At 38.9% G+C, this 17033-nt stretch overlaps 1 protein-coding gene across 1 annotated transcript; it reads left to right on the forward strand.

The window, feature by feature from the left end:
- Positions 1 to 204: 204 nt before the first annotated feature.
- Positions 205 to 15751, forward strand: LOC132900260 (calcium-activated chloride channel regulator 1-like). The gene is made up of 14 exons (XM_060942268.1): positions 205 to 356; positions 2023 to 2160; positions 2257 to 2407; positions 2588 to 2693; positions 2849 to 3011; positions 3220 to 3450; positions 4309 to 4533; positions 4672 to 4852; positions 5019 to 5125; positions 5209 to 5418; positions 5571 to 5841; positions 5937 to 6101; positions 14465 to 14683; positions 15369 to 15751. Exons 1-14 carry the CDS (start codon positions 213 to 215, stop codon positions 15749 to 15751), a joined length of 2694 nt encoding a protein of 897 aa, XP_060798251.1. The 5' UTR covers positions 205 to 212.
- Positions 15752 to 17033: the final 1282 nt, after the last annotated feature.

A 17033-nucleotide genomic window follows, 5' to 3' on the forward strand; every position in this document is an offset into this window, starting at 1 on the left:
TTATGTCAAATTTAACAATTTACAAGGCAGTTTGCAGTGACTGTAGCTGTAAATATGTTTTTGTTTTCATAAAGATGAAGTTGGAATGATTTCTCCATGAACATGGTTTAATTATTACCCACAGGAGCAGGGAAATTTGAATTCCAGAAAATGTCATAAATCTTACGATATAAATATCACACCCTAAAATCCCTTTTCTCAGTTCTGCAATCATGGTACTGATTGCGGTGTTGGTGTTTCTCAGTGCACTGGGACCTGTTACAGCAATTCGACTGGATGGAAATGGGTACACTGATATTCTCATTGTTATCAACCCACAGGTGCAAGAGAATGAAGAACTGATCAATCAGACCAAGGTATTTATTCATACATGTTCCAATACCTTTATTATTCAAACTGATATATGAAATGGTTTACATTAGTTACAGTCTTGTGTTACCATAACATTTAGAGATAGTTAGTTATTGGGTGAGTGAATTAGTTAGTTTGTCATATCCTCTTATATAATTAAATACATAGAAAATAGTTAGATAACATGATTCGATGTATATCTTAGTGCCATACTCTGGAGACGATCTGATATCTACACAAGTGTTTAAAATATAAATGCACACATTTGCATTCAAAGTAACGATGACTTTGTTTTCTGTAGAAACTGCACTGAAATAAATTTGCAGTCAGGCACATAAATATCTATCAAATTTATTGTAATTTCAACTGTTTACCAGAGTCTAATGGAGTTTTGGTATGTAAAATATGAGCTCAAATTTCATCCTTTCAGCTTTAATTTAAAGGGAATTTACATCCAAATGAATGGCATAGGGATTTTTTATTTTTATATGAGGTCCCCCCTTTCTAGGAGACCAAACGTAGCAACTGGCTGCTGAGCTGATCCCTGGCCAGGTGTGTGGTATTCCCTCATTATTCACTTATAAGTCAGAAAGTGGACAAAGTAATGGATATAAATTATCATTTTTAATACTTGCAAATAAAATCCTTTGCAATCAATCTGCCTGATGTCTGGAACTCATAGACATCACTAGACACTGTGTTTCTTCCATGATGATGCTCTGCCAGGTCTTTTCTGAAGCTGTCTTCAGTTCCTGCTTGTTCTTGGGGCATGTAGTCTTCAGTTTAGTCTTCAGTAAGTGAAACGTAGCTCAGGTGGATTCAGGTCAGTTGGACTTGGCCAGTGCAGAACGTTCCACTTTTTTTGCCTTTGTCTTGGGCTGATTTTCAAGTATACTCTTGGTCATTGTCCTTCTGTACTAAGAAGTGCCGTCCAATGAGTTATTAAAAAAAAAAAACCTCAAGCTGTACTCTCGTCCTTCCTCTGCACTGGACTGGCCTTGTTCCTTCTGCTGATAAAAAGAAATTATATCCAAGATCGTTATTACCCAACATTCTTCATGCATCATTACAGGAGTTGTTGATTGTCTTTCCTGTAAGAGATGTAATCAGCTGTTTTAAATCTTTCTGGATGGCCATTAAAATACTGCCGTTTCATCAGAAGTAAGATGACTGAAAAATCATGAGAGCAAGAGCCAGGCTCTCATAAAAGAGATGGTTTATTGTGTGTACGAAGACAACCCGAGTGTTTCAAAGTCCAAACCAAAATTATGCCCAAGATAATGTCCAAGGCTAAGGTAGGAGAAATACATGAGCAAGGACTGGACATCACAACCCAAGGAAGAGACATGTAAATCATGAGTGAACTGAAAACGTTTGGGCTAGCTTTCTGGGTTTATTAATTTATTTATTTATTTTGCTGAAATCTGCAGAAGCCTGGCGCTCTAAAGCTTTTTGGTGCCCTTTCTACTCAATAAAAATAGTTCTTGTTCATGTTATTGTTCCTGTATTTATATTCGTTTGGACACATTATTGGCTCAACCTAAATAAATGTGTTCAAATTCACTAATATTCAATTATACATGTAAGATGTAATGTGAAGTTTCCTGATTGGAGATCAATAAAGTTTATCATATTGTACACATACATTTTCTTTCTCCACGATCATCACAGGAAATGATCATCAGTGGATCACATTATCTATTTGAAGCTTTAGACCGCAAGGTGTTCTTCAAGGAGGTGAAAATACTCGTCCCACCAAACTGGACGACAGGAAAATATGAGAGAGCAAGAAATGAATCCTATGAAAAGGTACACCAATTATTCAGTTTTGTTTGAATATATAGTGGTGATAAAGAGGCTGAAGGTACAAACTTGCACAAAATGTCATTTACATTTTATTTTTAGGGCAGAATAATAATTGACAACCCACATCCTTCATTTGGTGATGATCCATACACTCGTCAGACCAAAGGCTGTGGAGAGGAGGGTGAATACATTCATTTCACACCAAACTTCTTGTTAAACAATGATCTCATCCAAGTATATGGACCTCGAGGTAAGAGCCAGTTTGTGTAAAACACACACACACACACACACACACACACACACACACCTTCATGGTCAAGCATTTCCTCTTTTAAATGTAATTGCAATCATTAACTGTGATCAAAAAACACCAGGTATTACACAGACTGATAAGGCTGATTTATATTTATTTTTCTCTGTTTACTTTCAGGACGGGTTTTTGTGCATGAATGGGCTCACCTCAGATGGGGGGTATTTGATGAATATAATAAGAAAGAACCCTTCTATGAGAAGCTTGGTGGAATTCTACCAACAAGGTTTTATTATCACTTTTTGATATCTGATCAGTGAATGTAAATGGACTTTATACCAATAGTTATCAATAATATGCTCCATTTCCTTTTCACACGACGGCCCTGGTCTGAACAAAGCAGCTACTAATGGTGAATGAATGAATGAATTTTCTTTTCAGGTGTACTGATAAGATTTCTGGTCAGTGGTATGAAATTATTAATCAACAAACTCGACCTTGCTGGTTTGACGCAAATGGCAAACCAACATCCAGCTGTGAATTCTTTCCAGATAAAGTGCAAAATACAAATGCTTCAATAATGTACCTACAAAGTTTAGAGTCCGTGAGTATAGCAGTTGCTAAACCATTTTCAAATCAATTTTGCTCAAATGGTAGTGGCATTATGAGAGTGAACACAAGTAGGTATGTAGTATGTATGGTATTCATCACTTTGATCTGAATGATTTCTGAAAAACTTTGAGAGGAATGACTTTACTTTTGTTTGATGCCTTTATTAAAAGCACTGTTTTGTTTTTGTTTTGTTTTTTTAGGTAAAAGCATTTTGTCAAGAAGGGGAACACAACATTGAAGCCCCCAATGAGCAGAATACTAAGTGTTCAAATAAAGCAACACGTACAGTCATCTTTCAGGACTCACAAGACAAAGATGCCCTTCAAATTCTAAAGCCCCTTCCATCTGCACCACCAATTCCAACGTTCAAAGTCCTACAGAGGGGACCTCGGGTCGTCTGCCTTGTCCTTGATATCTCAGGAAGCATGCAGGTGAGTAATATCACATAAAAATAACTTCCAAAGCAAAAATGTCCTCGAAAATCAGTAGAATGTAACGTAGTAGAGGGCCTTCCCAAAATAATTACCCCCCCCCAAAAAAAAAAAAGACAAAAATTGAGGCAAACATCCATCCATTATCCATAGCCACTTATCCTGTACAGGGTTGCAGGCAAGCTGGAGCTTATCCCAGCTGACTATGGGCAAGAGGTGGGGTACACCCTGGACAAGTCACCAGATCATCACAGGGCTGACACATAGAGACAAACAACCTTTCACACTCACACCTGCAATCAATTTAGAGTCACCAGTTAACCTAACCTGCATGTCTTTGGACTGTGCGGGAAACCGGAGCACCCGGAGGAAACCCACGCAGACATGGGGAGAACATACACACTCCACACAGAAAGGCCCCCGTCGGCCACTGGGCTTGAACCCAGAACCTTCTTGCTGTGAGGCGACAGTGCTAACCACTACACCACTGTGTTGCCCATCATACGGTACAAATAGTATCATGGTAAATGAATTGATAAATAGTTCATTTTACTTCAATAACCATCACAAGATTAATTCATGATGTGTTACTGAATTCATAAAATAATTCAGTCATTTTTGCTAGTGTAATGCACTTTCCTGTAAAGAAAAAATGTCCAGGGCTTGAAAGGGAAGCTAATCAAGCACTCATCTGACACACTAACAGCTCACTTTCAGTTAAAATTGTTTGTTGTTTTTATCATAAAAAAACCTACAACTGACAAAGCAAGTGAAAGTCATCAGCACATGGGAGATACTCAAATTATCTTTGTATGTTTGTCAAAAATGCCTAATATTTTATTGTTTTTCTCTTTAAAGGGTTCAAGAATAAACAACCAACGCCGATCTGCCACAGTTTTGTTAAACCAGTGTATAAAAGAAAAAGAGACTGTGGGGATTGTGACATTTAGTTCTGATGCTCAAGTACTAAGCCCGTTGACTTTAATAGATGGACAGGCTTCAAGAGACAGTCTAATAAACAAGTTGCCAACAGTTGCAGGCGGATATACTTACATCTGTAAAGGACTCAAAAAAGGCTTAGAGGTGAGAAACGCATGTGAAAACTCCTCCTATATTCTCTCACTAAATTCCACTGTCAAAGTATTAAATGATGAAAATTCTCTTTGTTTAAGAATTAAGAAGGAATTGGAAGAGAATTAATGACGTCTTTTTTCATTTCAGCTTCTTCGATCAAATGATAAAACAGCAATTGGAGATGAAATAATTTTTCTGACAGATGGGGAAGCAACTGATAATGTTGGAGCTTGTTTACAGGAAGCTGTTGACAGTGGTGCAATCATTCACACTATAGCATTTGGCCCAGCTGCAGACCCGGTACTGAACACCATGGCAGAGAGAACAGGTGAGTTTTTTTGCATAATATTGCAGAGTCTGTGTTTGTATTTCATTGTTTACAGTCTCAGTTCGAAGTCGATTTCATATTCAGAGAACAATGGATTGATTAGCAGGACATCACTGTAGATTTACAACATTTTTAACACATTGGATTTTGATTATCATTCATATAGGGGGAGAATTTAAAGTAGCAAGTGAGTCTGTAGTTTCCAACGAGCTTCTGGATGCCTTTTGCTCAATTACAATGTTTGATGGGAATCCGATCGCTCAGCCCATTCAGGTTAGTGATAAACTTCCACTGTGACAAATCTCAATCTTACCAGTCAGAATTTTCACAGAATATATTTACTTTATTCCAAACAGCTTGAAAGCACTGCAAAGAATGTTGCAGGTTGGTTTAATGGAACAGTTCCCATTGACCGGACTATCGGAAATCACACCGCCTTTACAATCACCCATGAAAGAAGTGCACCCACTGTGTACATAGTGTCACCAAGTGGTTTGGTTTATGACCAGAGAAACACCTCTAGCATTGCTAGTACAATCACTTTTACTGTTCCAGGAACTGCAGAGGTAAAGCTTTTTACTGTTATTTTGACAAAAGACAGTAAAGAAAAAAACCTCACAGATTTAAATACATAATACAAACAAACAAACAAACAAACAAACAAACAAATAAATAAATACATAAATACAACACTTTCCTTCCCTGTGTTGCCTGGCAGCCTGGAGACTGGAAATACAGCTTCCTCAATAAAGAATCAACTGCTCAGGCAATAGGTTTAATGGTAATGAGTCGAGCAGCCCGTGAAGATGTTCACCCAGTTACAGTTACAGCCAGAATGAACCAGCAGACCAGTGACGCCACCAAACCCATGATCGTGTTGGCTGAGGTCAGTCAGAATTATAATCCTGTGGTGGGGGCCACTGTTTGGGCGAACCTGGCATCAGATACTGGGCACTCAGTACAACTGGAGCTACTTGATAACGGAGCAGGTAACAGTTATAAAACGTCATCTTGCATCAAATCATAAGTTCAGGTGAAATTATTACATTATCCACACTTTTCTGACTGGAAATAACTTTTACAGGAGCTGATGCTTTCAAAGACGATGGTGTCTATTCCAGATATTTTACAAAATTAAAACGTGGAAAATACAGTCTGAAAGTGAGAGTGGAAAATCAACATGGAGGAGTCCAACTTTCCTCACGCACACACAGTGGTGCTCTGTATGTCCCTGGATATATTGTGGATGGTAAATATTGTGCACTATTTTCACTCAGCCAGAATTAACCACTATTACACAGAACACCTCACGGAACTGACTGGTTTGCACACACGCACTCACTCACTCATTCGCTGACTCACTCACTCACTGACTCACGATTTCGGCGGGAGGATCCCGATTTTAGCCTCCGTCTCCCACCTCCCGATCATATTTGTTAAAAACTGGATAATCTCCTGGTTTGGGGAATCCCTACCGCCAAATTAAAAATACTCCCGATTATGTCCAATCAGAATCGTATGAGAAACACTGCTGACGTCAACTGATTTTTAACCAATCAACGAACAGAACGACAGTCACTTCCGTAATGTAGGATTCACCCAGGCTGTCAGACATTTTTTACAAGCAGTCATTCATCATAGCCACTAAACCAAATACCAAACAGCAAAAATATGAATGCAAATACCAGGTTGCATGAGAGAATGAATTTCCATGGATAAGCAAATGTTCGACCAGCCAGACCAACGCATTTTGCAAGGTAAGCGATTCACTGACCGCACAGGTCAAAGTTTAGAAGTCTGTGTGTTTACAGCCGGGTCTCGCAAATTTATTTCAGTTAGAAAATTCTTAACGCTGGGTCAGGTGGCCGTAACTATCAAATTTGTTTGAGTGTATTTGAATAGTGTGGTCGTGTCTTAGTGCTATTTTGAATTTTTGTTTGAAAGTTTTAAGTGAAAGTTTACAAGTGAATTATCTGGAAAGTGATTGGTTTTGATAGAGTTTTGAGGTTTTAAGTGAAAGATTATTAGTGAATGTATTTTGGTAGGACTAAAATTTTGCATTCGAGTGAATTTCTTTGTGGAGTATATTTTGATAGTATGTTAGTATTTATAGTGCCATTTTTAAATTTTGTTTGAAAACTTTCAGTCAGGGCGGCACGGTGGTGTAGTGGTTAGCGCTGTCGCCTCACAGCAAGAAGGTCCGGGTTCAAGCCCAGCGGCCGGCGAGGGCCTTTCTGTGCAGAGTTTGTATGTTCTCCACGTGGGTTTCCTCCGGGTGCTCCGGTTTCCCCCACAGTCCAAAGACATGCAGGTTAGGTTAACTGGTGACTCTAAATTGACCGTAGGTGTGAGTGTGAATGGTTGTCTGTGTCTATGTGTCAGCCCTGTGATGACCTGGCGACTTGTCCAGGGTGTACCCCGCCTTTTGCCCGTAGTCAGCTGAGATAGGCTCCAGGTTGCCTGCGACCCTGTAGAGCAGGATAAAGCGGCGACAGATAATGAGATGAGATGAACTTTCAGTCAAAGTTTGCAAATGAGCAAATTCCTTTGATGCATTCTGATAGGATTTCTAGTTCCTTTTTAAAAATTCTGTTGGAAAGTGTTTAGTGAGAGAGATGCATTTTAGTAGTACTAAGACAGCGCAGTATTTATTTAATTGAGTTGTTACAATTTTGGTCAAATCTTATTAAAATTTAATTTATATATGATATTATACTTCTCTGTATTTTTACATGAGCTTACAGAAGGAAAACACATTTGATGCAATCCAGTAATATTTTCATTCACTGTGACTATTTTAAGAAATTATAAACATTCTTCTAAAGCATCACTTGTGTTATTTTCTGTGGGTCTCTGTATGTATGCAATATTCAGGTATGAGATTTTTCAGCTAAAAATCTGATTTAAGCAGACTTCCCTTTCATTGTTATTATATTAAAATTCAAGACGAGTATTATTTCAGATTTTTCACTCTGAGCTCTCTCATGCCTGATACATGAATCCCATAACCTATAGTAATTGATAGAACAAGATCAACAATTCAAAAACTCTTTAATTGTATACATTTCAAATGGTTTGCAATTAATTGGGATCCACTGTTTTTATCATTTCAACCACGCATCATACCCTCGTCCAATTGAAAATGTCATTCACGCACTTTTCTCTTCCATGAGAATTTTGAAAAGTTGGCAAGTATGGATGCACTCACTCACAATTACTGTAGTGTACTGAAGATTTTGCACAAGATTTTCTCTCAAGTATTGAGAGCTTAAAGTGAATGTAATGCCTTATTGTAATCCTTTAAAATGAATATATATCATTAGTAATGACCAAAATGAATTAATAAAGCAGGGGGAAAATAATATAAATTATTTGTTATTTTATTATCATGGGTCATGTCCGTTCATCTGACTCCTTGCTTGTTTATTCGCTGAAATTGGATATTGATGTTGGAATCTTACAAAAATAATCACGTGAATGCGTTGCGTTGTGTTTGGATGTTCAAATCCTGATACAACAGGACATTCAGTTCACAAATTTCCGAGAAATGACACTAATCTAAAGCGACAGTGGGTGGGTGAGGTTTGTGCAAACAAAGCAGGCAGATTTCATGTTGCCTACTAATAATAAATCTGATTCATCAAGTGTTCATCACCACCAGAACGACCACATGGGAATTATTCAAGCAAAAAAGTTAATTTGTTTAATAAATGGCATTTGATCTGACATTTGGACAGTTCGTCGATTCCCCTATTATCTCATACACACGCGTGCGCACACACATGCAGTGCACCAGACGTAGGATTATGAGCACATTTACATGCTTGCGAAATCCAATCTAATCATATTTGATGCACTTTAACAGAAAGAAAAATGCACGCATGCAATCTTCATTAATTATTAACTGAAACGTGTTAAATGCTCTCAGATTGCAATATTGCAAGACTCGATTTGTTTTTAGTTTTGTTCAGGAACACATGATGAAAGGTAAGTACCGAGTTCTGCACATCTCTCTCTCTATCTCTCCGTCTCGCATGCGCTACAGAGGAAAACTGTTATGAACTGAGTGAACTGGCAGTTTCTCGTCTTGGGGGCTCGAAAAGATAACCATTTACTACAGAATATCCTTGATCATCATCTGCCCCTTCATCCGCCATATAAGAATCCCAATCACTATCAGAATTCTCTCCAAAACGTGATTCCATATCGAGACCAGTCTAACCACTGCTGTGCACGGGAAAGAAATTGACACCTGGACACGTGTGACGTCACGCACCCCTTCGGGATCTTCCAGATGAGTCTTGGCAGATTCTGTGAAAATTGGCTGATCTTATTTATTTTCCATTAATTTATGGCCTTTTGGATCAGCTATGGTTTAAAAACACATGGTCAATCAACATGATTGTTGCTTTGTACAAGGAAAAAAGTGGGGTTTAGAGGCATTACATCCACTTTAATATAGGCATTGAGACAGTAGAATCACTGGAATGGGAACAAAATAAAAACTATATATTAGTATTTATCTTGGTCAAGGTTTTTTTATTTGTCATTTCAACCATATTACAGTTGGTATAGTACACAGTTAAAATGAAACTACGTTTCTCCAGAACCATGGTGCTATATTAAACATCACAGGACTACAAGTCTACATATAAGAACATAAAGTGCAAGAGTGCAACACTGCAGACAGTAAATGACACAATAGACAACAAACAGACAATAAACAACACAAACAATATGCAGTGCAGACACAAGCAACATAAGGTGCAGAGTTGAGTGTGCATATTGAGGTAGTGTATGAAAGGGAATAAATAAATGTAAACCTTGTGTGTGCGAGAGACACTGTAAACATTGTAAGACAATAGTGCATTATTGTCCACTGTGCAAAAGACTGAGGTGTGAGTGGTGTGTTCAACAGTCCGTCAGAATCAGTGCAGTCCGTCAGAGTTGAGGAGTCTGATGGCATGTGGGAAGAAACTGTTACAGAGTCTGGCTGTGAAGGCCCAAATGCTTCGGTACCTTTTCCCAGACGGCAGGAGGGTGAAGAGATTGTGTGAGGGGTGTGTGGGGTCAGCCACGATGCTGGTGGCTTTCCAGAAGCAACATGTTGTGTAAATGTACATGATGGAGGGAAGAGAGACTCCGATGATCTTCTCAGCTGTCCTTACTATCCGCTGTAGGGTCTTGCGAGCCGAGGCGGTGCAATTCCCAAACCAGACCGTGATCCAGCTTCTCAGAATGCTCTCAATAGTCTCTCTGTAGAATATAGTGAGGATGGGAGATGGGTTTTCCTCAGCCTCCATAGGAAGTAGAGGTTCTGCTGGGCTTTCTTGACAATGGAGCTGGTGTTGAGGGACCAGGTGAGGTTCTCTGTCGGATGAACACCAAGGAATTTGGTGTTCTTGATGCTCTCCACGAGTGAGCTGTCAATGTACAATGGAGAGTAGTCACTCCATGTTCTTCTGAAGTCAACAACCATCTCTTTTGTTTTGTCCACATTCAGAGACAGGTTTTTGACTCTGCACCAGTCCGATAGCCATTGCATCTCCTCTCTGTATGCTGACTCGTCGTTTTTACTGATGAGACCCACCACAGTCGTGTCATCAGTAAACTTGATGTGGTTCAAGCTGTGAGTTGCTGCACAGTCGTGCGTCAGCAGAGTGAACAGCAGTGGACTGAGCACACAGTCCTGGGGTGCCCCAGTGCTCCGTATTGTGGTACTGGAAGTGCTGCTCCCAATCCGGACTGACTGAGGTCTCTCAGTCAGGAAATCCAGGATCCGGTTGCAAAGGGAGGTGTTCAGGCCCAGCAGGCTCAGTTTTCCAATTAGCTGCTGAGGAATGATTGTGTTGAATGCTGAACTGAAGTATATGAACAGCATTCGTATGTACAGTATGCGTACTGTCTGGAAAGAATTAAGGTAACTCTCAATAACATGGAATTTTAAAATGAAATCAGATGTCTGAATTCTTTACAAACAATCTAATACTTTCTTAACAGAATTTAGACTGAGTTCAAAGACAAATAAATATATCCATACATCAAGATAACAGAAAAATAAATTTTAGCTCCTGAAACTTTTTTTTGACATGGAGTTACCCATCACTTCAAAAATAAAAAACCCATTACACACACAGGAGCAATGTTCTTTTAAACCCCAAAATGATGCAGGTTAATTTCGGGGCTTCATGTTACTCGTATGAAACCCTAAGCCTTGAGATCTGTAGCATGGGGTCTTATCCAACTATTCTGCATGTACACATCAACACATTCATAGAAAAGACAATGAAGCAACACCACTGGTGACTGTTTCTTTTTAAGTGAATTCCATCATCAGGTTTATTTTATTTGGGATCCAGAAAAGTTGTCTTTGCCGATAGCCAGCTCTTTCTTGAAAATAAGGAGGACTAAACCTATCTTCTCTCATTTGTCCCTCAATGTAATCTGTATGTTGATCAAACAACATTTAAATTTGTCTTTTTCTTTTGTCCTCCAAAAGTATTTCAGAACATCAATGTTCAAAATCATTCATTCACTGGTTCATGTTTATTACACAGTACTGTATTTCATGTGCACATTATTAATCATTGCAAATGATGTGTTAAACAAAAGTTCAACAATTCAGGATTCAGTAAATCAGACAGAATTAAATGAATAGTGGACAATTCACCAAGTGGAACCACCTGACACACCTGTCAGTGAGTGGATGTATGACGATAGTCTGGCCAGAAAAAAAAAATCAGCCCCAGCTTTGCTTCTTTTCAGCATGCTCCACGGGCGATTGCTCTAAGACAACGAGGGAGGCTCAGCCTCCTCTAAAAATGACGAACATCGTGTAGGATGAATTGCGCTAGGCTTATGTTATAGCCGACCTTATAACATTGCTATTTCAGATCCAGAATCATAGAAATATATGTGCTCAACCCAACTACAGTGCGAAATCATTCCGTTATAACTTTCCCCAGTTCGCCTAATGTGTGCGTGAGTTTTTCCCCCTCGTGACAGCGCGATGCAGCCCAGCCTCAGTGCACTTCAATGGCATTTGGGAGCTATGCGCTTTCAATATCAAAATGCAAGATGGTTATTGGACAAATACTGCGAAAACGCCCGCCCACTGGACTCCCAGCCTCAGTGGACTTCAATGGCATTTGGGAGCTATGCGCTTTCAACATCAAAATGCAAGACGGTTATTGGACAAATACTGTGAAAACGCCCGCCCCATGGACTCCCAGCCTCACAGTGGGAGGGACATGGCAGTTTCCGCGAGGAGACTGGTGATTGGTGAAAGCAGCCGGATATTTTCTTTGATTGACAGCTCGTTTCAAATATAGACAGGCAGCGGTGAATTTCAGTTCAGTCCCATGCGGATTCGCAAGTGCTGTGGTGTATTGTAAGAGATCAGCTTACATTTTGATTTCATTCATTACATACGGTTTCTACCAGCTTTTTTAGTTTGTATATATTTTCATTGTAAATAAAGTGTAAATATAGTGTTGTCAAGTTTGCTATCTTAGTTCCAGAAATGTCGTTTATTTGAGTGACTGAACTTGAACTTGAGGGGGCTAGTCAGCTAGCAAGAAAGCTGTGCACGGATGCCAAGCATTGCTGATTTAATTTTGGCGAAGCCATTTGCCAGTCTTCCTTTCGAGGAAAAAATTAAAATTAAAGAGCAGGGTAGACCAACGCCTCAAGAGAGGAGCTTCTCCTGCTTGAAACGGGTGAAGTCATACAGCCGAAACACCATGGGTCATAGTCGACTCAGCAACCTTGCTCTACTTGCAATTGAGAGGAAGTTAGTGAAGTCTCTAGAGAAGACTCCCACCTGGTATGACAGGGTAACTGAACATTTTCTAGAAAAAGAAAGGAGGGCAGAATTTTCTTTTAAATAATACTGATATGGTGGTGACCCACATCAACAACAGTAAATAGGCTACTTTAGTAATATGTCATTGATGGACCAAAAATATAGAATCTATTTAAAATGTTTATGCTGAGTATATTATATTGGAATATATATTTCTCTGGATATGAATTAAACACAGCTACAATTTGGAAAACATTTTTAAACAAAAACACAGCCGAGAACATTTCACACTACAGACCTGGATTAAAAGTGAAGGGTTATCAAAATTGTCAATAAAACATTTCTCAGTCAAAATAAGTAAAATATAGGGAAAGTGTCATTGAATGAAATGTGTGGCACCCAGCTCTGTTTGGCTCCCCAAGGTCAGTGCTTGTGCCTATTCCAGAACACTCTGCTGTTACTGCTGAGGTTCCTGACAAAGAGCTGCTTTCAATAATGATCAATTTTTAAACAACATGCCACAATTTTAAAATATAAAATGTTAAAATATACCCCTCCCCCCAACACCACCATCATGTATATTGGACAGTAGGCTAATGGGCCAAAAGAACCTGTTATTTCACAGTTTGTGACCCTGCCAACAATCAGCCAGATCAGAGGCAAGAGTATGGGCAAAATTGATGTGTTTTTTCTTTTTTCTTTTAAAATCTGGAAATATCGTAACCAACCAGCCTCTCCGTTTGAAAGACTACCAGCCGCCATTGGCATGCTCATATTTCTGCTGATGACTGCTGCTGTTCTTGGCCTCACAAAAGTAAAGGATAATTCACTTTTAAGCCATTTGGTAATACAAATATGAAAAACTTTATTAATCCCCATGGAAATTCAAGTGTCACAACAGCACTATCCAGGACAAATCAAACTCAACTACAGAATAAAATGAAAATAAAATAAAACAGAAAAGGTTGCATCTGTCCATTCTACTTTACGGAGCAGTTATTTAATTATGGAAGTAGCATAGAGTGTAGTAACATGGGAAGTTAGATCGAAAGAGTTATTGTCCAGATTGTAATGATTATGTCTATCGTACAGAATGAAATAGAACAGAAGTAAAATTTTTAGATGTCATGGATACCAATAAAACTGAGCCTTACTTTTGCATTTTTTCATAAATAAGGATCAAAATGGTGGGCCGATGACTTCTATAGTTTCTTCACAACCTGTCTCTCATCTGTGGGAGGTAAAATGGACACATTCAAGGATAATTTTGACTAATCACAAGAGTAAAACTACACTACAGGAAAAAGTCAAGTTAGTTTCACTTTCGATTGGAGGTGAAACATCAAGATGCAGTCAATGAGACCATTAAATTCAGACAACCCCAATTCCATAAAAGTTGGGATGCTGTGTAAAATGTAAATAAAAACAGAATGTAATGATTTACAAGTTCTTTTCAATCTATATTCAATTGAATAGAATACAAAGACAAGATGTTTAATGTTGTAACTGATAAACTTTTTTTAATATACACTCATTCTGAATTTGATGATTGCAACACATTCCAAAAAATGTTGGACAGGGGCAACAAAAGACTGGCAAAGGTAGAAAATGCTCAAAAAACACCTGTTTGGAACATTGTACAGATAAACTGTTTAAATGGTGTTGGAGAAATGGAGGACGGGGTTGGGGTGGTGTTGGGGTTCTGCAGGGACGATCAAAGACATGGTTAACTTTCAGCTGTCTGAGTTTGTATGTGTCTACACACTCCTCAAATAGAGCAATAATCAGCCTTTACATTCTCTTTCCAGGTCAAGTGGAATTAAACCCTCCTAAGCCCACACTAAATGTGCCACCAGTAGATGTGGGAAGCTTCACCAGAACAATAACTGGGGAGAGTTTTGTGGTGGAAGCAGATGGACCTTCAAACTTTCCTCCAAACAAGATCACAGATCTGACTGCGGAAATGCAGGAGGGCATCGTGCTTCTCAACTGGACGGCTCCTGGTGAGGATTTTGACGAGGGAAAAGGTGAGTCTTGTGCAAATTTACACCATTAGAGATTAGAATCTTTATTAGAATAAAGTTTCTCACTCACACAAAGTTATTTTTAGATGTGTCTTTTTTCTTAAAAATTGCGACAAGCTGTTAAGGAAGGAGTAAAGCACTTGGGGGCAGGTTGTTAAAGTATCATATAATGCCCAAATGTGTTTTATTCCTTTTATACCACAGCAGTTTGTTTTAAATTCATGAATAAACATCATCTCATGCTTCCAGAAACATTCATGGAGGTGGGTTGGCTGTGCTAAATTGCCCCCTCAGTGTGAATGTTTGCATGGAATCCCATCCAGGGTGTGTTCCTGCCTCACACCCAGTGTTCCCGCCTCACACCCAGTGTTCCCTCTGACCCTGACAGAATAAAGTGTTCACTGAAGATGAATGAATTCTATCAGGACAGTTGACAGACATACATTTCGCTCATATGCGCTATGGAATTTTGTGGTTTCTAAGTGGTTGTAAATAAATACAATTATATACTGAAAACTGTGGTACTGACTTTGTATAGTTATCATACTGTGATTTCATTCATTCATTCATATTTCCACCCCATTGTACACACAGGAGAGTTATCCCAAACACAATCAGTCATAACTTCAGAGAATTTCCTCTGTATAAATAAAATCTCATATGCTCATTGCTTTTTTTTTCTTTTTAGCCCAATCCTATGAAATCAGATGGAGTGAAGATTTGAAGATGCTTCAGAATAACTTCAACAGCACGAATCTGGTGAACACTTCAGCACTCGTGCCTCAAGTGTCAGGATCACCTGAACATCACTCTTTCAAGCCTAATATTACAATTCAAAATGGCACCACATTTTTCTTTGCTGTTGAGTCACTGGACCACCAGTCAGCAAAGTCGGAGATATCAAACATTGCTCGAGCAACAAATTATGCCCCAAGTCCCAGACCCCCACCCATTTCAAATCCAGGTCTGAATCTGACTGCGATCATCATCTCAGTCTGTACGGTGGTCATCGTGGCATGTGTTTTAACTGTGGTCATCACATGTGCACTGAAACAAAAAAGACGTCGTTAACCCTTAGTTTAACGGAACAAGGTCTACACCAAGACTCCAAGCTTAAAGTGCATATCACGGGTAAATTCAGGAGCAAGATCAATGTCATTTTCCTATTTTATATTAAACTTTGGTCAAATATCTGTCACATTTTGCATTTTGTGCAATTTTTCTTACCTTGCACAATACCAGAAAAAATTCAGTTGAAATCAAGCCATTTGAGGCGAATTGGTCCGCCTCTGAAAAAACTTGGCATTTGGATTTCCCGGCAAACACTGATTTTCGTGACGTCGCGTGCGGGACGCCTCTCTCTGAATCCTACGTCAGCGCTGGTTTGTTTATGAGAAAACGACCTGGTGGTTTTCTGCAAATTTCTTCGTTATCGTGTAATTATTAAAATGGTTAACAGATGTATCGTAGGAGGGTGTAGCAACACCAATCTTAATGGGATTAGTACTCATTGTTTCCCACATTGTGCTCAGGTGACAATTCCATATTTCAATGCAAAATCGCTAGCTGCTAAACTTGGTCTCCACAGGCTGTGCACTGAAACCATGCAAGCTCGCGCAGCCTGCTGGCGCTTCCGCAGGTGACGTCACGAATCTGGCTCCAGGCTCCCTTGGGATTTTTCCAGACGCGCTTTATTTTATTTTTTTCTGCTGTAGACAGATGGCCTTGTGCAAAATTACCCTTCTGGATGAGTGTGTAAAGGGACATACTTTCATATAAAATTAAATTTGGTCCAGGATATGCACTTTAAACATTCAGTTCTGATTTATTACTCAAATGATTTTTTATTTTCCTTTGAATTAAATTTATTACATTATGAACATAGCCAGTGTTTACAAATAATTAGACTCAGGAATGCATGTCCATGTAACGCGCACCTCTAATAGTGTTTATTCACAACAGTGAGAGACTGCTTCATTCACTGTTTCAGGAGATCAGTGAAGAACTTCACAGCATTTTAAAGCTGATCATCTGAGAAATTAATTTTCTTCTCTAATAAGGGATTTGTGATGTGGAAACTAAATGTTAAACTTTGAGGTCTGTTGCTGGTTTGAGAGGACATTTTACTGTGAAACTCTGCGACACTGGATCTGCCTTGCTGAACTAATCATATCTCATATTTGTTGTGTAACCTCGTATACATTCTCACAGATGATTGGATTGTGAAATAGAATTTTATAAGAACTGTAATGTCAGTTATTCTGAAGAAATCTCAAGGAGTAAAACACTGTAAATCACACAGAAGAAAAACAAGTCAATGTTTAGAATTTGAATTTTTGTTTTTAATGATTTC

Source organism: Neoarius graeffei, chromosome 16 (assembly GCF_027579695.1).
Source record: "Neoarius graeffei isolate fNeoGra1 chromosome 16, fNeoGra1.pri, whole genome shotgun sequence".
NCBI classification, from domain to species: Eukaryota; Metazoa; Chordata; class Actinopteri; order Siluriformes; family Ariidae; genus Neoarius; species Neoarius graeffei.